The sequence below is a fragment of the Eurytemora carolleeae genome, unplaced genomic scaffold (genome assembly GCF_000591075.1).
Source record: "Eurytemora carolleeae unplaced genomic scaffold, Eaff_2.0 scaffold115, whole genome shotgun sequence".
NCBI classification, from domain to species: domain Eukaryota; kingdom Metazoa; phylum Arthropoda; class Copepoda; order Calanoida; family Temoridae; genus Eurytemora; species Eurytemora carolleeae.
In genome coordinates, this window is record NW_019396189.1 from 393356 (window position 1) to 415640 (window position 22285).

A 22285-nucleotide genomic window follows, 5' to 3' on the forward strand; every position below is an offset into this window, starting at 1 on the left:
TATTACAAAAGTGCAATATGTAAGAATATTATTGCGACTGAAAAAAGACTTAGAATTGGACTGAAAGAAAAGAATGGGACTAGAAAATAGTCCCAGTGAATTGTACGACTAGTTTAGGACTATAGAAGGGACTTTAGTGTAAGACTACTAACGAATTTTCCAGGATATGAGTACGATTAGTTAAAGAACTTTTGTATTATTAAGAATATTTTTAGTGTTGAAATAATTTAGTTTTAGTTTGGGACTAAATTTTAGTAATGCAATCTTTGAAGATCTTTGAATTACGTAAGAAAGATTGTATGATTTTTAGAAATGGACAGAAATCATTAAGAAAACTTGCACAGGACTAGTATACTTCAGGGTATAGACTAGAACGGATGAAGAGCAAGGTAGAAAGCCTGATATTTCTCCGTGTAGTGTAGAATACTTGCTGCAGGGTGTAGAGTGTATACTGGAGCTGGGTTTGACAGCAGGAGAAGCTGAACCGTCTCAGTACTACACTGGAGTTAGGGGAGAGATGATTTCCACGGCTTCTCTTCACAGGAAAATACCATTATATTAAAGCCATTTACAAGCACGATACAATCCTCTATGTACTCTGTACATGTGTTAAATTCTTGTACATAACCCAGGGTGAAATTGTCTAAGTAAAAGTAATGTAAGTAGGTATATTATACATGTAGATAGTTATTATATTAACTTCTGAATACGGCCCGTCGTAAAATCAATGAAATATTGATCCGTATAGCATATGTCAGTGACGCATTGAACCCCTCCCAACCCCCTAGATACAGACGCTTTTTTGTAGAACATTGTTTATGGAGCATTTTCATTTTTACACAAATCTAAAATTTAATTGGGAAAATTTGATATTTCATCTATGCCCTAACGTCGCCATATTTTTTAAAAATGTATTTATTTTCAAGGATCGGACACTTAAAAAAAATAATATTGAAAGGACGAGGATTTCGATGTGGTTCGGACGAGAAAATGATGAGAATGTTGTTCGGACTAGAGATTGATGTGGTTGGCCTTCCTCCCCTCATGTGATCCAAGGTGTGGAAACCCTTTTGGCTTGTAGTATATAATTTAAACCATAGAAACCCCCTTTCTTTCTTCTAAGGTTTCGTGTATTCTGTTACATACTGATATGAGCTTAAGATGCTGATGGAGTTGGATTCAATTAATGAATAAAAGTTGAAGAAGGATGAAATGAAGAAATGAAGAACGGATGACTCGGATGTTTTAAAAGTTCTAAATTTTAATTTAACTGCTTAAACTTTTAGAATTGTATTATTCTGAAGAAATATCCCACTGAGTTCATAAACAGTCATTTCCGGAACACAGGGGATACAAGACACTTATTCTTATAGGATACAGGGGATACAAGACACTTATTCATATAGGATACAGGGGATACAAGACACTTATTCATATAGGATACAGGGGATACAAGACACTTATTCATATAGGATACAGGGGATACAAGACACTTATTCATATAGGATACAGGGGATACAAGACACTTATTCATATAGGATACAGGGGATACAAGACACTTATTCATATAGGATACAGGGGATACAAGACACTTATTCATATAGGATACAGGGGATACAAGACACTTATTCATATAGGATACAGGGGATACAAGACACTTATTCATATAGGATACAGGGGATACAAGACACTTATTCATATAGGATACAGGGGATACAAGACACTTATTCATATAGGATACAGGGGATACAAGACACTTATTCATATAGGATACAGGGGATACAAGACACTTATTCATATAGGATACAGGGGATACAAGACACTTATTCATATAGGATACAGGGGATACAAGACACTTATTCATATAGGATACAGGGGATACAAGACACTTATTCATATAGGATACAGGGGATACAAGACACTTATTCATATAGGATACAGGGGATACAAGACACTTATTCATATAGGATACAGGGGATACAAGACACTTATTCATATAGGATACAGGGGATACAAGACACTTATTCATATAGGATACAGGGGATACAAGACACTTATTCATATAGGATACAGGGGATACAAGACACTTATTCATATAGGATACAGGGGATACAAGACACTTATTCATATAGGATACAGGGGATACAAGACACTTATTCATATAGGATACAGGGGATACAAGACACTTATTCATATAGGATACAGGGGATACAAGACACTTATTCATATAGGATACNTCCCTCCCCCGCCTTAGGCCCATCAATCCAACCCATTCTTCCGGCTAAGCGTAATAACAATATGTACGCTTACCTCAATTTATCAACGCAATATTGCGTAAGATGTATTGACGTATCGGTAGATTAGTGGATATAGAAAATTTCTTGTAAATACGCACTATACGCACTAAGGGGGTATCCGGTGCATTGATTACCAAAGTGTATATATATATTATAAACATCGTTTAATTTGAGACCAATGAATCCAATATGTAGATTGTAGGCCTGGGTTGGATTTGAAACTTTATTGTAAACACCTTGATTGCCTTTTGTACGGGAATATTACTAAAACAAGAAGCATTTTTCCTTATTTTCTCTCAGACAAATATTTAAAATCATAAAGTTAATATTTTATATTTGGACCAATCAAACTATTATTTAAAGGACATAATTTTAATATATATATATTTACAAAATATAAAGTAAACTGTGGAAACTGTGGACGACATTTGAGCAATCTTTCATGTATGTAAAGTCGTCTCTGAAGTCTCATCCTTTGTGGATAACCCTGTAAATAGTTTACCAGTAGATTGAAAATCAACTTATCAAGTGAATTGTGTCTGTGTACACTGCACAATTGCTGTGTTTCATGTTTATTGGAATATCTAAAATCATAACTTGAGTTTAAAAGTCGTCTTCCTATTTCAAAGTTTTATGATTTTCACTGTATGTATTCAATATATCTAAACTAGGGTTTCCAATCCACTTGCGTTGGAAACTCTAAATATGCTTGTAGATTGTGCAACCCTAGATTGTGCAATGTGCAATATACTCATCTATAGCTTAATCATGTTCATAACATGTACATATATTTAGCTTATGTAGCATATCAATAGCATGTGCGGCCTAATTATGTACAAAATAATTATACATGAGTTCCCCAGATTGGGTATTAATGAGGTATGAAATTATTAATTCTGGATAAATTATTGTGATTGGGAGTGGGGGGGGGGTTGATTAGGGCTCACTCCAGGATAATATTAGGTATAATTAGCCTTGATAGGACCTAACCTTACCATAGTTGTTACATCAGACATACATACTAGAAATATTAGCAAGTACATTGTCAGGTATGTTCGAGGGAGAAATACAAGAAATACAAGACTTCTGACACGATTTTAAAAACTTATATTTAGATTAATTGATGTTGTCCTTTTCATTTTAAAAGTTTGATAAGGTAAATCTTTTTTTGCGAATGAATATTCAGTACGCAAGTGCAAACATCAGATCTTCTTCTGGCTTATTCTTTTTTACACATTATTTTTTTAAAAGATTGGTTAATTTAAAGAATTACAATAATAAATTTGTAAACTTTTTATCAAACAACTTGTAAACGTGATGACTAGAAGTTCTCCTTTTTAAAATTGTTTTCTTTCTTTCCTCTTCTTCTTGTCTCTTCGTCTTCTTTTCTACCCTTTTCCCCTTTTTATATCTATTTCTCAATTAATATCTCCTTTTCTCTTTTTTTCTCTTCTCTTCTTTTCTTCTGTCTTCCTTCTTTTACTTTGCATTATTTTTTTCTCTTGATATTCACCTTTTTTCTTTAGATTCTCCTCCTTCTCTCTTCTTGCTATTTCCTCTTTTCTTTTGTTCCCCCTTCTTTTTATCTTCTCTTTTCTCCCTTTTCCTTGTTTTCCCCACTTTACTTCATCTTTCCTCTTCTTTTTCCAACCTTCTTTTAACCATTTTCTGTTTCTCTTTCATCTCCAATCTTCCTTCTTTTTTCCTTATCTTTCTCCTTAGTATCTCTCCTTCTATTTGCCTTCTTTTCCACGCTCATTCGTTTGTCTTCTCCCTCTCTTTCTACATTTTTCCTTCTTGGGTCGAAAAAAACTTTATTTTATGAAAAAATGATTCTGATAAAATACAATTACTCCATTTTTTCGCTTAAGATCTCTTTTAACATGACTAAACCAGGACCTGCATATGCCCTGAGAAGATAAAGCTTCTGAATGAACCCTGAGCTTTATCTTGAACCTGAGGAATCTGTTGAATTGAATGAAACGTCGTAAAGTGCACTAAACTACAGAACTAAATTAACGTTTACAAACCAAAACCTATTTATTCCAAAGTAAAAACTATTAAAGAGGCCAAGAAAAGGGCTAAATAATGGACTGGAAAATTACTCTCTCTCTCTCTCTCTCTCTCTTCAATCCGTCCCAGCTCATCCAATCTAAATATACTTTTCCACTGTTAGAACGGAAATCTTTGTAAAATAATGTCAGCATTAATAAGAATTCAACAATTTACTGCTTTATCTAAAATTTACTGCTTTATCTAAGGTTTTACCAGAATATTTTTGGCCTTTAAACAAATGATTTCTACAGCATGTTCTTTTCTGTCGTTTTCTCCGAAATGTTTATTAACCGACCCACATTTCAGATTAGTCTCTAACTATAAATATTTACGAAAAAATATGTTTAACAAAAAATCTTTATTTTAATGTAATGGTATCATTTAGTCCGCTGCGCTGCATCATCTGGTCAGATAGTGATTCCAACTCTTCAACAGACAATTATTTAAATTATGAAAACATAAACACAAACTCTACAACTGTATTGCCAGGGAACAGGTTCAGCTCACAGGTTAGCAGACAACCTGGAGAAGGGAACCCTGTACTTGGAGGAGAACCTGGAGGAGTAGTGTTTGCAAGTACTCTTGTAGATGGAAACTCTCCTACTCCCTATACTGATGCAATACAGGTAGGAAATATAAGAAGACCATTGGATGGGTTGGAAATATAGTAAGATGGGATGGGTTGGAAATATAGGAAGATGGGATGGGTTGGAAATATAGGAAGATGGGATGGGTTGGAAATACAGTGAGACCCATACAACTGTGGAATAGGAATATGACATTTAATCAATCTTAAATGTATTAGAGTTGTTTTAAAGCAAATAGTTTTATTATTTGCTTGAAAATCAACTGAATAAGTTTATTGTGACTGATAAACAGCAGAATTGAAGTGCTTCATTTTCATTGAACTATTTAGAATCAAAACAACAATCCTTTCTGCTCCACAGTCTAATTGGTCTCGCTTTAGATGATTCTAGACTAATCTACATGAAGTTAAAATTGACTTAATCTTGGAAAATTAAAAGAAAATTGATTTAGACAAATAAGATATGGATAAAAAGATCAAAAAAATTAACAAATAAGACTAGTGATGAATAAAGTTTGACTTATGAGATAATGGATAAGGTTGGAAAAAGTTGGACTAGTGTGGATGCATAGTGCAGGATAGGTATTGATGGTTACTGTTTATTGGTTTGATAAAGATGGAAAGCTTGGATCTGAAAGTAAACAAATCTATTAACCTTGGTAGTTGTTGTTGATACATCTATTGATCAATTATTTATTGACCTTGGCTTTTATCTGCCTTTAATTGCACTCATCTGATTTGGGGGAAACCGTTGCAAAAACATTCAGTTGCACTTTTGCCAATTCCTATCTTACAACAGTAGTCTACATCTGGGTTGGAAATATAGNGAGAACCCACTTGGAATACTGCATCTTGGTCACTAGGCATTTTGCCCGTATGCAGAGAACCCACTTGGAATACTGCATCTTGGTCACTAGGCATTTTGCCCGTATGCAGAGAACCCACTTGGAATACTGCATCTTGGTCACTAGGCATTTTGCCCGTATGCAGAGAACCCACTTGGAATACTGCATCTTGGTCACTAGGCATTTTGCCCGTATGCAGAGAACCCACTTGGAATACTGCATCTTGGTCACTAGGCATTTTGCCCGTATGCAGAGAACCCACTTGGAATACTGCATCTTGGTCACTAGGCATTTTGCCCGTATGCAGAGAACCCACTTGGAATACTGCATCTTGGTCACTAGGCATTTTGCCCGTATGCAGAGAACCCACTTGGAATACTGCATCACGGTCACTAGGCATTTTGCCAGCATGCAGAGAACCCACTTGGAATACTGCATCTTGGTCACTAGGCATTTTGCCAGCATGCAGAGAACCCACTTGGAATACTGCATCTTGGTCACTAGGCATTTTGCCAGCATGCAGAGAACCCACTTGGAATACTGCATCTTGGTCCCTAGGCATTTTGCCAGCATGCAGAGAACCCACTTGGAATACTGCATCACGGTCACTAGGCATTTTGCCAGCATGCAGAGAACCCACTTGGAATTCTGCATCTTGGTCACTAGGCATTTTGCCAGCATGCAGAGAACCCACTTGGAATACTGCATCTTGGTCACTAGGCATTTTGCCCGTATGCAGAGAACCCACTTGGAATACTGCATCTTGGTCACTAGGCATTTTGCCAGCATGCAGAGAACCCACTTGAAAGACTTTGTCCCGATCGCTGTGCAATGTTCACTGTGCATGCAGATTCCATTTGGAATGCCGTATCAGAACACTACATCCTACCAATATACAGATTCCATTTGGAATGCCGTATTAGAACACTGCATGCTAACAATATTCAAACCCCATTTGGAATGCTTTCTTGACTACCCTAACCTCCCAAAAAATATCCTAAATCCTAAATCCTGAACGTAAACTAAATCTGATCTGTTTGTATCCTGAACCTAAACTGAATCTGATCTGTTTGTATCCTAACCCTAAACTATATCTGATCTGTTTATATCCTAACCTTAAACTGTATCTGATATCTGTTTGTATCCTGAACCTAAACTGTATCTGATCTGTTTGTATTCTAAACCTAAACTGTATCTGATATCTGTTTGTATCCTAACCCTAAACTGTATCTGATCTGTTTGTATTCTAAACCTAAACTGAATCTGATATCTGTTTGTATTCTAGCCTAAACTGTATCTGATCTGTTTGTATTCTAAACCTAAACTGTATCTGATATCTGTTTGTATCCTAACCCTAAACTGTATCTGATCTGTTTGTATTCTAAACCTAAACTGAATCTGATATCTGTTTGTATTCTAGAACTGTTTCTGATCTGTTTGTATTCTAAACCTAAACTGTATCTGATATCTGTTTGTGTCCTAAACCTAAACTGCATCTGATCTGTTTGTATTCTAAACCTAAACTGTATCTGATCTTTTTGTATCCTAAACCTAAACTGTATCTGATATCTGTTTATATCCTTACCCTAAACTGTATCTGATCTGTTTATGTCCTAACCCTAAACTGAATCTGATATCTGTTTGTATCCTAAACCTAAACTGTATCTGATCTGTTTGTATCCTAAACCTAAACTGTATCTGATATTTTTTTGTATCCTGAACCTAAACTGAATCTGATATCTGTTTGTATCCTGAACCTATACTGAATCTGATATCTGTTTGTATCCTAAACCTAAACTGAATCTGATATCTGTTTGTATCCTAACCCTAAACTATATCTGATCTGTTTATATCCTAACCTTAAACTGAATCTGATATCTGTTTGTATCCTAAACCTAAACTGAATCTGATATCTGTTTGTATCCTAAACCTAAACTGAATCTGATATCTGTTTGTATCCTAAACCTACTATTATACATTTTATCTGCTAAGATATCTCTGACCCTCTCATATATTTCGTATTTTCCAAGGGTGATCCTAATATTTGAAAACTATTTTTAAATTTTCAAAATTTGATAAATTGTTCTTTTAATAGCGGCAACCGGTATCCAGACACGTCAATAGTTTTGCAGAGTCATCCTTGCAATCATCCGTTCCAGACTTATCTTTCATTCTTCATCCAGACCTATCTTTCATTCTTCATCCAGACCTATCCTTCATTCTTCATCCAGACCTATCTTTCATTCTTCATCCAGGCCTATCTTTCATTCTTCATCCAGACCAATCTTTCCTTCTTCATCCAGACCTTTCCTTCATTCTTCATCCAGACCTATTTTTCATTCTTCATCCAGACCTATCCGTCATTCTTCATCCAGACCTATCTTTCATTCTTCATCGAGACCTATCTTTCATTCTTCATCCAAACCTATCTTTCATTCTTCATTCAGACCTATCTTTCATTCTTTATCCAGACCTATCTTTCATTCTTCATTCAGACCAATCTTTCATTCTTCATCCAGACCTATCTTTCATTCTTCATCCAGACCTTTCCTTCATTCTTCATCCAGACCTATCTTTCATTCTTCATCCAGACCTATCCATCATTCTTCATCCAGACCTATCTTTCATTCTTCATCCAGACCTATCTTTCATTCTTTATCCAGACCTATCCTTCATTCTCCATCCAGACCTATCCTTCATTCTCCATTCAGGCCTATTCTGCATTCTTCATCCAGACCTATCCTTCATTCTTCATCCAGACCTATCTTTCATTCTTAATCCAGGCCTATCCTTCATTCTTCATCCAGACTTATCTTTCATTCTTTATCCAGACCTATCTTTCATTTTTCATCCAAACCTATCTTTGATTCTTAATCCAGACCTATCCTTCATTCTTCATCCAGACTTAACTTTCATTCTTTATCCAAACCTATCTTTCATTCTTTATCCAGACCTAGCCTTCATTCTTCATCCAGACCTATCTTTCATTCTTCATCCAAACCTGTCTTTTATTCTTCATCCAAACCTATCCTTCATTCTTCATCCAGACCTATCCTTCATTCCTTATCCAGAGCTATCCTTCACCCATATTTACATGCAGACCAACCTTTTTTTCCTGCTTTGTCATCCAAACCTTGGGACGAAAATCATCTGGTTCCTGGCTTCAGGTGTAGAATTAAGATCTCCTGAGTCTCCTGGTTAATTAAATAATTATTTGTGAACTTTCTTCCTTTCATCCTTTAATCATTAATCTAGCAACCTAGCCTTTATCTGATACCTTTATTATTCTTTCTTCCTTAAAGACAAAACAGAGGGGGAGGGGGGGAGGAGAATGGAGGAGGAGATAGAAGGTGGCGGAGAAGGGGGATAAGATGGGAGAAGTGGGAAAAGAAAGGAGAAGGAGAAGGAAAGTGGAGGAGATAGAAGGTGAAGGAAATAGGAAAAGACATTCAAAAGAAAAGAGGAGGAGAAAGAAGGAGGAGAAGTGAGAGAAAAAAGGAAAGGATAAGAAAGGGGGAGGAGAAGTGAGAGAAGAAGGAGTAGAAAATAAAAGTGGAGAAGAAGTGAGAGAAAAAAGGAGGAGAGATAAAAGGAGGAGAGAAAAAAGGAGGAGAAGGGTGGAAAGGAATTATGGAGAACGGGGAAAGAGTGTAGGTGGAGAAAGTAAAGTGGGAGGTTAAAAAGTTTGAATGGATAAAGTCAAGTTTGATTTCATGACACTTAGGTAGAATACAGAACTATAGGAGGGAAGATTAGACAAAATCTAAGAATTATTTTGAATGATATTTCTGTTCTATCATTCTATGAGACAATACCTCTATTCTTTCCGTAGTTCCGAGCATTTACGGAGCAACCCGATGATTCCCACGGACTCCACAGATTCATTAATTTATCACAGAAAGAGAACAAATACAGTTTAAAATTAAATTATTTTTTGTCATTAAACAATTAAAAGTGCAGCATAAGGCAAAATCTAATCCCCGACTGCACCAGAAAAAGATACCTTTATGATTATATGATAGCACATAAAGCCTAGAAATATCATACAATAATGTTTAAGTTCCCCTATGCCCGTCCCACCACATGCAGACGGCTAGACAAAAATCCGCAAATTTTCAATAGAAGTGGGGGGAGTGGGGGCTAACACATATTAAGTCTAGAGAGAAGGGAAGGGGGGGGCATCCCAGGTGGTTTTTAGCGATTCTTTCAGTGAGTTTTTACAAACTCTTTTGCTGTTCTTTCAATGTAGACAACCCTCATACTCCCTTATTAGTGGGCATAGAACTCATGTATATTGTGTCAGTGTGTGTACTGAGTTTAAATATAGTTCTCATAGAATTCCTAGTTTTGTGTTCTATAAAATTTTAGATAAACTTGTTGAGAAGTATGTCGGTAATAATTTTAACATATACATATACGTTGATATCTTTTTTATTCCCGATTTCCGTTAAAATTTCTCTCTATTTTATAATGCCCTCATGTATTAATTTGATGTATCCCTCCATTCCGTTGTGATCATCCTGTTTTCCGCTGATATATTTCTATATTCCATTGATATCTCCCTGTATTCCGTTGACATCCATCTGTATTTTATTTATTTACCCCTGTTTTCCGTTGATATTTCCGTGCATTCCGTTTATATCTCTCTGCATTCCGTTGATATCTCCCAACATTTCGTTTATCTCTCTCTATATTCCGTTAATAGCTCTCTGTTTTCTGTTAATATTTAACTATATTCCGTTTATGTATATCCCTATATTCCATTGATATCTCTTTGCATTCCGTTGATATCTCCCTGCATTCAGTTGATATCTCCCAATATTCCGTTTATATCTCCCAATATTCCGTTGATATCTCCCAATATTCCGTTTATATCTTCCACTATTTCGTTGATATCTCCCACTATTCCGTTTATATCTCCCAATATTCCGTTGATATCTCCCTGTATTCCGTTGATATCTCTGCAGAAACATTACAACAGAAAAGTCTGAGATTTGTGTCCCCCTGTCATACACTTTTATATTGCTTTAATTTATTCCAGTGAAGTCCTATACCCCATCTCTCACACCCTTCCCTTCCTCCCCTTCCCCTCCCTCGCTCCCCGTGGCTCCCCTTGAATAGGGTTGTATTGAATGAGAGTAAATGCAGTGAATATAGGATGAAGGTGTTTATATACTTTAAAGGATTAAATATCAATGCCTGGAATCCTATAAACCTAGACCCAAGGCTAGACCTAGACCGGGTCCAGTTATAAAAACCTTTTTTTCCTTTCATCACAACTAGAACGGGTTAGAGAAGTTATTTATGTATTACTCAAAGAATTCTATCAAAAGCTTAGAATTTTTTTCTAATTTTTTAAAGGTCGTCTTAATGGAAGAAAGAATAAAAATGTCTTTATTCAGTGATCTTTAATTGATTTTTGAAAATTTCTTTCAAGAATATTCTCGTTGATCTTTTACTCACTTTCCTACCTTTCAACTTCGATTTTTCAAAATAATTTCGTTTGGATTTATCAGTTCTTTTATACTTGGTAAACTGTTCATCCCTGTAGATTATCCAACAATATAATTCTATATTCAATACTACGTACACCTAATCCACTAAGTACTAGGGAACAATTTTAGGTCCTCTTTCATCTTTTTTTTTCAACTACAAAGCTATTACAAATAAGCAATCACAATTTACTATGCAGTTTGGACCCGCCTAACCAGGGTAGGTTGTTATGAGTGCTTGGCCCTAAGTTAGTTAACGATAAATAATGATTATAATTGGTTACACACATCAAATTATGTTTTTGGATAGGTAAGGAGTTGATTGGAAGGAAGGAGATTGTCAGGTGATCTGTGGCAGGGTGAGATCAGAGGGATTTTAATGTAGAGATAAATTAAAATAAAGGGTGTTAAGGATGGTGGATACACAAACACAAATAAGCTAATAAAGTTTCAGTTTTTTTACTCATATGATTTACAACTAGGTTTTTCGCATTTAAACCTCTCATAATTCTCAAGATAAATATTGATTACTCTTTGTTTAAATATTTTTGCAGATTTAGTTTCTTTAAGGCTAATTTCAATTGCATTCCATAATTTAGGAAACATTGCGGAATTCTAGATTTTTGTCTGTATGCTTGGATATATCAGTCTGCCTGGATATATAATATATATATATGCCTGGATATATCAGTCTGCCTGGATATATAATATATATATATATGCCTGGATATATCAGTCTGCCTGGATATATAATATATATATATAAATATATATATATATATATATATAAATGCCTGGAAAAGCAGTGTTAAATGTTAATACGTAATATAAATATATCAGGTCAGACGTCTGTTTCTGAATACAGGGCATGGGAGGGGTGGGGTGGGGAGAGAAGGGGAGGGTGAAGGGGAGGAGGGGGCAGTATGACACCAAATCCTTCAAAGGATCCCATGGAACCCATGCTAGGCTTTAACTAACATTTATCACTGGGAATCTTTCTTTATTCTTTTATAAAATTACAGGGTGATCCTTATTTATATTACAACTTATTTATTTTACAGGGTGAACCTTATTTATTTTACAGGGTGAACCTTATTTATTTTACAGGGTGAACGTAATTCATCTTACAGGGTGACCTTCATTCAAGTTACAAAAATAATCTAATTAATCATGTAACAGGGTGAAAATTATCTGTTTTCCAGGGAAAACTCTTTAAATTCACATTGTTCAACCAATGAACATGAAACATAGCAAATGTGCAATGAACTTAGACCCGTTTCAATTAATAAATTGATGATTGATTGAATTGAATGATTGAAGCTGGTACCCCCATTTCCTTTATAAAAACATCAAATTCCCATAAGATTGCTTGAATATCGTTTTCCTATTTCACAGTATTTTGGTAGCACTGTGTTATGAACAATGAACATCCAAGCTTTCGTTTTAATAACTTTTTTCAATGGTTTTTATCCTGCCTGTTGATTAGATGGGGTATTGAGTAATAGCATTAGCATATATGGATACTTTAATTAAAACCTCAAACTTAAACAATAACCTAAACGAAAGTGTGATATTCAGCAACTTTTTAAATAATGAAAAAGAAATTCAAAGCTTTTCATCCTTTATAATAATTTCAAGATGTTCTCATAAAAAAATAATAAACTCCAAGATATCCGCATATCCAGATTACAATACATTCATCTATAAATAAATATGATGAACCACTAACCTATAATTTATAATTTCTGCTCAGCAAAACATCCATGCCTATATATATTCATATTTTTTTGATATTTAGATATTCACAAATCTAAATATAAAAAAATTTCTTTTTTAAAGCTATGCATTGTGCTAGTTTTTATGACATTCTCAAAAAGATTAAAGTTCAAATCTGTCCGATTTTTATTTATAAACAACATCAGCTGATAACAACATCAGCTGATTGGCCCGTCAGCTGATATTCCTGTAATCTTCCCGGATTTCAAGCTGGCAAATATGAATATTGTTTGTTTAGTTTTTATCCATAGAAACCCGATGTTTGTCCTTCATGCTCTTTAAAGGCGCCAGCTTGAGCTAACTCAACATAAAACTTGTCCGACATTTTATTTTTACAAAATTTTACTTTTTAGTTTATTGCTTGTTTCTAAGCATTATCTTTTTATGTATAAATCCTTGGATGAAGTATTTTGTGCAAATATTAGATATGTTCAAACAAAAACATGAAGATAAATTTAAATGTCAGTCTGTGCTTGTCCTAATTTTTAGAATTTCTTGTCTCACATTTATTTGTTCTGAGGTCAAAACTTTTGTTCTGTGAATTCCATGGATTAATATTTCTAATCCTGAAATCTAAGGATCAACCCTATATGCTGAAATTCAAAAGTTGTCACCGTGAATATCCACTGTGATCTGACTAAGGCGTAAAGATCGAAAATAAACGTTTAAGATTAGCGTTATTTTGACCTCTGTCTATTTAATTAATCAAGTACATCTAATTACAAGAAGGAATTGAGTTTTTGCCACAAACTCTGATTTTCTAATCCCTATTTCTTTGCCACCCAATGTGTCAGACCTTTGATATTTCAAACTATTGTTCCTGTTAGATCAAATAATCTACATTCGAAATATTAAAGGTTTGAACCATCAGGTTTTCAGGTTATTGGAAAAATTTTGAGATTGAGGAAAAAGGTCATTTCCTTTACATTATTTTGTCTCGTTTCGTTCTTTGAGTAGTTCTGTTCTGCTTGCGGATGGATTGGACTGTTATACTGGGACCTAGAAAATTGTTGAATAAAATGACAATTATTTGACCCAAGTTATGATTCTAAATAGTCCATATAAAATAAAACCCAACATTTGTGCAGGGTTTACAGAGTAAAAACTTATTTCTCTAAATTAATGATTGTCAAGCTAAAACTATTTCTTCTTAACAACATCAAATACATGCAGCTGTCTGGTTCAGTTCAAGTCTGTCTGTATGTTATTATAGGGACCGCTGTGACGAATGTATTATCATAAACCTGCCCCCGCCTGAATTGATATTATGCAATATTTGAAAATATTCATGCTCAATTATCAAAAAGCCGTAAAAATGTTACAATAAAGTATTTTTTTGCAGCGTTACCTCCCTGTTAAAGCAGAAATAATTTTGAATTTTGCACGTTTAGTCTGTTTTCTCTTCAAATTGGGTAGAGTTGATGCAACTTTAATATATATATGCTTGAATTGGTTTACAATTTCATTTGTTTGGTTTTGTTAGGAGCTTCTAGAGTTTGGTTAACTTGAAACAGTTGATTTTTAGATTCCCTCACCCCCAGTTTAAAATGATTTGGTTTGGTCGAATGGTCCCTTCAAATAATTTAATTTGGTTCTTTCCCTTGGTTTGGTTATTTTTCTTGAAATTGTTTAGTTTGGTTGTTTTCCTTAAAATAAATTTGAACGAATTTTGTTTTGGTTATCTCTTTGGTTATTTTCCTGCAATGTTGCGGTTTGGTCCTATGTTCTCTTAAGTTAATTTGGTTTGGTTATCTCTTCAAATGGTATGGTTTGGTAGAATTTTCCCTTGAAATGATTTTATTTGTTTTTTTTTTACTTTAAAATGATTAAGGTTTGGTTATTTCCCATCAAATGATATGCCCTGGTCCAATATTCCCTTTAAATAAATCAAATGGTTTGGTTTGGTTGAATATTCCCTTGAAATGATTTGGTTTGGTATTTCCCTTGAAATACTTTGGTTTGGATTAAGCTGATAGTTGAGACCTGAGACCTAGTTTTTTCTCTGTTCTGATTCTAATGAAACCCGAGAACTGGAGATAAAGACAGAAAAAGAGTTAAGAACCCAAATCCTTCTAAGCTTCATTTTTGACGGGCATAAAAAGTGAAGTGTCAAGTGCCCCCCCGCCTTTCTGGCAGGAATCTTTTATTCTAATCTTGTATTTGAAGCATGACAATATGAAGGGGAATTTAACAAAACCTCTGTTTACCAACTGTTGCAGATTAAGTACTTTATGAGAACTATGAACTCCTCAAACTCGTATTGTATAATATTATTTTTTGATAAATCTACACCCTCCAAAACTCTCCCCCTGCCCCCGCCCCTAATAATCCCTATTGTGAATATGATGAAAAGAAACCAGGAAATGTAAATCTACACCAATCCTTGCTTTACAGATTTGGAAGGAAGGAACGAGGGACGGGGGATATTGTGCAGACAGGGTTGANGCAAATTATATATTGGGGATGATTTCGTAGTGTTTTGCTCGTTGATGGGAAAAGAATGAAGATGGGGGAGGGGTGCTGTTGAGAATTGTGGAAATGGATAATATTAACTCTTGTCATTTATTAATATTTGTCTGAAGTATGTGATCAGAGTGAGTGACTTAAAGAAGATTATTTCGTTCTAGAACTTAAGTGAGACCTAAATTTGTTTACTAAGAAAGTAAATAGGCTGTATAGAAATTGGATTAGAGTCAATGTGTAAAAAAACGTCATATATTAACTACAAAAAGTTAAATATGATAAAGGGGAAGTCGATCTTGTTGTAGCAGTCTAGTTGATGAAGTTGGCAGTATAAAAGAAGTGTAAGTAAGTGTACTAAAGTGGGTTATAAGGTTGAATAATAATATTGTGAACAGAAGCAATCAATTGTTAATAATCTCTTTATCTAAAAATTTAAAAAAATATGGATTAAATGATTATCTAAATTATCAAGATTGATACCTCCCTGTCAAAACAAGAGAATTCAGACTTGAGTTGATTTTTATATGCAAGCACATACTTTGATTTATGGGAGTAATATTCGTATGCTTTATGCCTAGTGCTTTGAGATACCCCCTGCATGATCTCGGCTTGAGAGATTGCCTGGAGTCGGCCTGAAAACTGCTTTGACAAGCCGACAGAACTCTGCCTTGGTTTAAGAATATTTAATTCCTCTCTGTTTCATTAGTGAACCAGCATGATTAAAACCTGGGGGCTCAGCGGAGGGGATGAAGGGTGGGACCCCCAACGTTTGAAGGTTTATAGAATCTTTAAAGAACTTTGTATTTAGTAGATTTAAACCTTGAAATATATTTATATTTCCGTCCTATATAATATACTTAATATCTACACAATATATTTTGTATTTTCAATATTCTTATATTTCTATTTTATTTGTGTCTCTTTTAGAAGTAACTCATTTTTGTATGCTTTATTATTTAGTTGATCTTAAGACTTTGGAAAAAAAACTTCTTTTGTCCCGTGTTGTACTTTTAACAAAATATTTTATCATTAATTAAATAATTGTTTAAAGATAAAATATAAAAAGTCGTTGGTCAGAACTTCCCGGAGTTCCAGAGCTCAAAACAATCTACTCTCCTGTCAATCATTATTAGGATAATATCCTGTCATACTTTGTCTTAAACCCTGCTCAAGGTCCGGGGATACATCCTCTGTATTATAGATATCACCTGTAGTAATTGGTGGTTGGGTTTAGAGCAAATTATTAGCAGTGCGGGGGTGTAATTTATTAATCGATGGACAAACCAGATTTAGGTTTAGGTTTATGTTTGGGTTTATAGGTTTAGGTTTAGGTTTAGGTTTAGGTTTAGGTTTAGGTTTAGGTTTAGGTTTAGGTTTAGGTTTAGTTTTTGTTTTGATTTTTGGTTTTGGTTTTGGTTTTGGTTTTGGTTTTGGTTTTGGTTTTGGCTTTGGCTTTGGTTTTGGTTTTGGTTTTGGTTTTGGGTTTTGGGTTAGGTTATGATTTAGGTTTAGGTTTAGGTTTAGGTTTAAGTTATATAGATACTTGAGCTAGGTTTAAATTTTAGGTTCAGACTAAAGGAAAGATTAGGTTGATATTTAGGATTTACAGATCAAGGTTCTTATTACATAAGGTTTAGTATAGAATCAAGATTTAAGCTAAGGTTCATGTTCATGTTACAGTTTGACCCAAGACGAGATAATCTCTGATTAATGTTATCGTGTTCCAAATCTGCCATGGAACACGAGACAAAATCTGGTAGAAAACAACTAACAAATAAACACGTGTCATCACAGACAAATCTTTATTTACTCAAGTTACATTTTTGTATATGATTCATAAAAGGAACTGAACACTTGCCTCAACCTCTAATTTTCAATTCCTATAACTTTGTAACTTGATGTTTCAAACTATGATTTCTGCCAAATCAAATAGTAACGTTTGAAATTTCAAATTTTTGCACCACCAGGTTGTAAAGATAAGGGATTAGAGCATTAGAGTTGCTAAGTTCTTTTGTAAAGATTTGTTTATTATCTAAGAATTCTAAGCCTTTTACATGCGTACAGTACAGCACACTATAATACTATGAAAGGAGTGGTAAAAAGAATTCTTAATTACTAAGTTGCCTTGAGTGTCAAAGCCAAATGATTTATGCATTGTCGGTCCCCGGCCAATATGTCGAACCCCTCCTACACACCCAGATACCAGGAGATAACCTCACTTCTTCACTTAAACCATTGTTAAACTAAATTGTTCGAATACTCACTGGTTTCAGAGTCGTGCGCGTATTTGCAATTAAATACCGCAACTCAGGTTACATTCCATGTTTTTGAATTGATTGATTTCTCAATCAGTCTAATTGGTTGGAGATCTGTCATTCGGAGATAGATCTGCCCCCCCCCCTTATCTCCCATCCACCACCTCCCTCCGTGGGAATTTATTCCTTAACTACACAGTTCTGTTTGTTTTTAAATGTTTTTGTTTGTGACTGATTGTATTTTTTACAAATTCTACAGATTTAGAGAACTCATTTACTCTCATCACCTCGAACATAGAACAAAGTTCATGTTTTAAGATCGTATTTCAACCTTCCCCCCTCAAATACCTTTATAGCAGGCTATCTTGGAGCAGGCTTTCTGGGAAACGATTTCGAAATTTGGCGCCAAATTCTAGAAAGCTGACGAAGTAAATTCCAATTTTACGCAGGTTGTAAAAGAGAGAAAATTAACCTCGGTCAAACCAATTTAATACTAAAAGTTTCAATAAGAGTGTTACAACGAGTACGTTCAATCTTTTTCTTTTCTGGAAAATTTTCTTGAAAGGTTTCATCATAACAATTTAAAAAGATTCATAGGAAAAATTTAATAGAACGCATCCCAACGTCAACTCTTGACTCAAAATTTACAAAATTTTGCGAAATAAAGGTGTTTTTTTTTGTAAAATCTTCTGTATAATTAGACAGCCTTCAACTTCCGCCCAAAATTGATTTTTTTTTCTATTCAACCCCTATATTTTTTTTTAGTTCACAAATGTATTTATTGTATGAAAAATAGGCTGTACTTTATTTTATTACATTTTTTACTTTTTTCTTTGTAATCTGCAGTTCACACTGGTCCGCCTTTATTAGGTCTATTTCCCTTCCGTTCTTTAGATCCTCGGGGGGGGGGGGGAGTAATCATTCATCCAAAAGAAACAATCATTTTGACAAAACCAACCCTTGCTTAGGGGATTTTTAAAGGACTTTATCATAGGTTTTCATGGACAGCAGTTTAATAAGAAAATCCACCAAAAATACTGCTAAAGTTGAAAGTTAACGAAGATAATTTAGCAGGATTTTTTTAGGATTAATAATATCATTTGAGGGGCGATTACTGGATTCGTTTAGTGGTTAAAGAGAGGAATTAGTGGTTGAACCGTCATTAGTAGAGATATAAAACATTGTGCTGATATTCTTTAGGCGCTGAACATTAGTATTCGAAATATACTAAAATAAAATCATAAAATTTGAAATGTTCTTAATTTCTTTGAATTCCATGAATTTTGCTGAGTTTAGTTAATCTTAGGTTCTGCTCCATAAACTTTACTTCCGCTCCCTTCTCATTCTCTCAACGACCCCCGTTACCTCCTTCCTTCCTTCCTTCCTTCCTTCCTTCCTTCCTTCCTTCCTTCCTTCCACCCCCTCCTTTATATCCTCGATACTTTTTTACTTCTTTTTTTAGTAAAGTAGAGTTAATCCTGAGTCTGTTTATTTTCATTCTTCTCATTTTGTTTTACACTTTTTTCTTCTTTTTGGCTTTATTACCCCGAACCCTTTTTTTCTTTCTCATTTCTATTCTTTCGATATTCTATTTTTTGGCTACATTAATGATTTGGTTTACAAAGAAACAAGTTTACAGTTTCACTTTCAGGGGAATCATGAATCTAAGAAAACAGATTGTACAAATTCCGTACAGTCTTCACTGTAGCCTCGTCCTGTGTTATTAACCCTATAATACTCCTAACATATCTTGAAAGATCCCAGATAAAGTATATAGATGGGACGTATCTAAGATAAGGATGAGGATGAGCAGGTTTTAAACTAATCTGTATGGGAAACTGAGGATACAGATATCAATAATAATTCTTCAAACAAAAACTCCGAACTGGGTTGTTTACTGTTAACATCAGGTTTTTTGCTCTAAGCGTTTCAAAATAAAACTATTCGTCTCTGTCAGAAAACTTAAATATAAAATTTTGAATTATTTCAACATCCTTTATTCGTGTTGACATTGAGAAGGAACTGAATTGGTCCCTAACTAGTATCCATGTATATATATTTTATATACCCCCCCCCCCCCTCCATTCTTCTTACTTTTCTCCAATCTTGTGAAATAGTAAACCTAAGAGTATTCTTTGTTTGAAGAACTCTAGCCTCTGTAATTTCAGATTTGTCTCAGTTCCTCTAAAACCCCCCATCCCTAGTCCCATCAAAGAAGGAAAAATTGAAAACGTCCTAAAACTGATCATCCTGTCCCTAAAAACCTCTACTAATCACAAATTAGTGAAAAAACCCTGAACAATTTGTCTAAAACCCTTCAATTCCTCTCTTTTTAGCCTGACATGGGGCGTGAGAAGTATTGATAAAGGTTTCTAGAAATGACCCTCTTAAATTAAAGTCCGAAACAAAATTATAATAATAGAGAATTAAGCGCGGATTCAAGGTTTGTTTTGCGCACTTTTTGTCCTTTTTCTTGCAAAGAGATAATTGTGACTTATAACCCAAATCTACCGCTACGTAACAGTGTCGTAATAATAATAAAAGTCTTTCTAAAAAATAATTTTTTGTCTTATTTTTTATTATTTTTGGCTTAAACAGATTGGGTTTTGGGGTCACAATTCATATCCCTGTGCATGTGTTCGTGTGTGTGTGTGTGTGTCGGTTTGGTTCAAAGGCACAGAGTACGAATCGTCTAGGCCTTATCCACTGCAATATCAACATTAACACAATATGGCAAGCGGTAGGGTTTATGCAGAAGTGGGGGGGGGGGTTAAAGAGGAGGGGATTACATATGGAAGAAAGGGAGGGGCAGGGGGGGGTGTCTTGATAGAGGGTGGTTTGATTATTTCAGCTAGAGGAGTTCAATATTTTAATTTTTACTTTTTCAATGTTTTACAATAAAAACATTAACTTGAGACAAGTGTGAACGTTTGCCTAATTTTGGGTGGAAATTTTTTAAATATGTGCCTTAAACCTCACATGGACCAGGCTCCATTAGGCTTCGAGATTATTTTACATTTGATGTTTAAAATATCTTTTATTCAGTTCTTAATTAGGCATACAGTTCTGGGGGTTACCACATAAACATATTTTAAACATGTTTTAATAGAGCTAAATTTTATCTTTGACTGGTTGCCATGTAAAGAAAGCCCATCTTGAATTTAACCTATAAATACCATGCTTGGAATGAAGGTAGATCATCTCCTGTGGCCTATTTTTGGGGGGTGTTCAATAGGACATACATTTTAGGGAAATTTTTTTTGGTTTTCTTTTATGTTTAAAACTAAAAATTCATAATAAATATAGATTCATAAAAAAATGTTTGTATTTTATATCCGTCCACACCCCCCTATCTAGGTAGGGTGTTGAGTTCAATGTCCCAGTCGAGGTGGGTAACCTAACCCTGGCTTTAATATGGGTTCATGCACCCAGATACTCCAGTGGAGGAGACTAGTTAAAACCAACCAGAAAAATATCACAAAATAAATTTAAAAATTTTTTTCTGTTGAGTAATCTTTAAAAATTGACAGTCTTTATGCTGTCTGTGAATTTGATGATGGTATTTATAAATAAATACTTTTTTTCTAGATTCCCCCACTGCAAAACCCCGCGAGATGGCAGCAAGTATGCGGGGCCCCCACAGTACTATATTTTACTGCACACATAGTTGGGCAATGACGAATTTATAAAAAAAAAGTCAGGCATTTAAGCATATGCTAAATTTTTAAAAATAAGTTTATTTTTAGAATTTTTGCATCTATTTTTATAAATTTTTTCCTATTTTTTGTTGGCCCCGTTTCCCAGTTGGAATGTGCCAGGCATTCCCATAGAAGTCAAGAGAGAGGCCTGCAGTCGGGCATTGGCCTTGGATAACCACCACCCTGGTACCCATGGTTGGGGGGGGGGGGATAATTTACCCTTTCTTGGGAAGTTTGGGGGGGGGGATGATTGGGGCCACATCATTCATGCTGAAGGGTAGGCCTGACATCAAGGGCTTAAATTGTCTATTTTTAAGCAGTTTGTCCGTAGGCTTGTTTGTGACTTTGCACATGCTTTGTTTGGACAGATAGATAGATAAATAGATAGACGGTCAATTGCAAATTAAAAAAGATAAAAATAATTAAAGAGCTACTAGGTCCTTATATCTTACTAGGTCCTAATATCCTACTAGGTCCTAATATCCTTCTAGGTCCTAATATCCTACTGGTTCTTCAATATTTTCTGCATTGTTCTTATTCTTTGTCCATCTGATCTAGTTGGGTTAATTCATTGTATTAAAAATGATTTTCAATAATGTCCATAAATTTATTTTACTTTCAACAGATTGTTATGATTAATGATTATATTCATTTATATATTTAAACTTTTTTATGTCTTTTCTATGTCATGAAGGTGTGTTTTAAAAGAATTTACGAATATATACTTCTAATTTTAACATTCAAAATCATGGATATTTTAAAGGTTATGTTTAGCAATAGTTAAATAAAGTTCTAAAATTAAAACTGAGGAAAAGAAG

At 34.5% G+C, this 22285-nt stretch overlaps 1 protein-coding gene across 1 annotated transcript in view; it reads left to right on the plus strand.

The window, feature by feature from the left end:
- The first annotated feature begins 384 nt into the window (after window positions 1–384).
- Window positions 385–22285, plus strand: part of LOC111697652 (transcription factor 7-like 1-A) — a 33155-nt gene continuing 11254 nt past the window's right edge. Inside the window, exons 1-2 of the mRNA XM_023467727.1 lie at window positions 385–543; window positions 4738–4978. Of these exons, the coding sequence (XP_023323495.1) occupies window positions 518–543; window positions 4738–4978 (267 nt within the window). The 5' untranslated portion in view covers window positions 385–517. The remainder of the gene's footprint in view (window positions 544–4737; window positions 4979–22285) is intronic.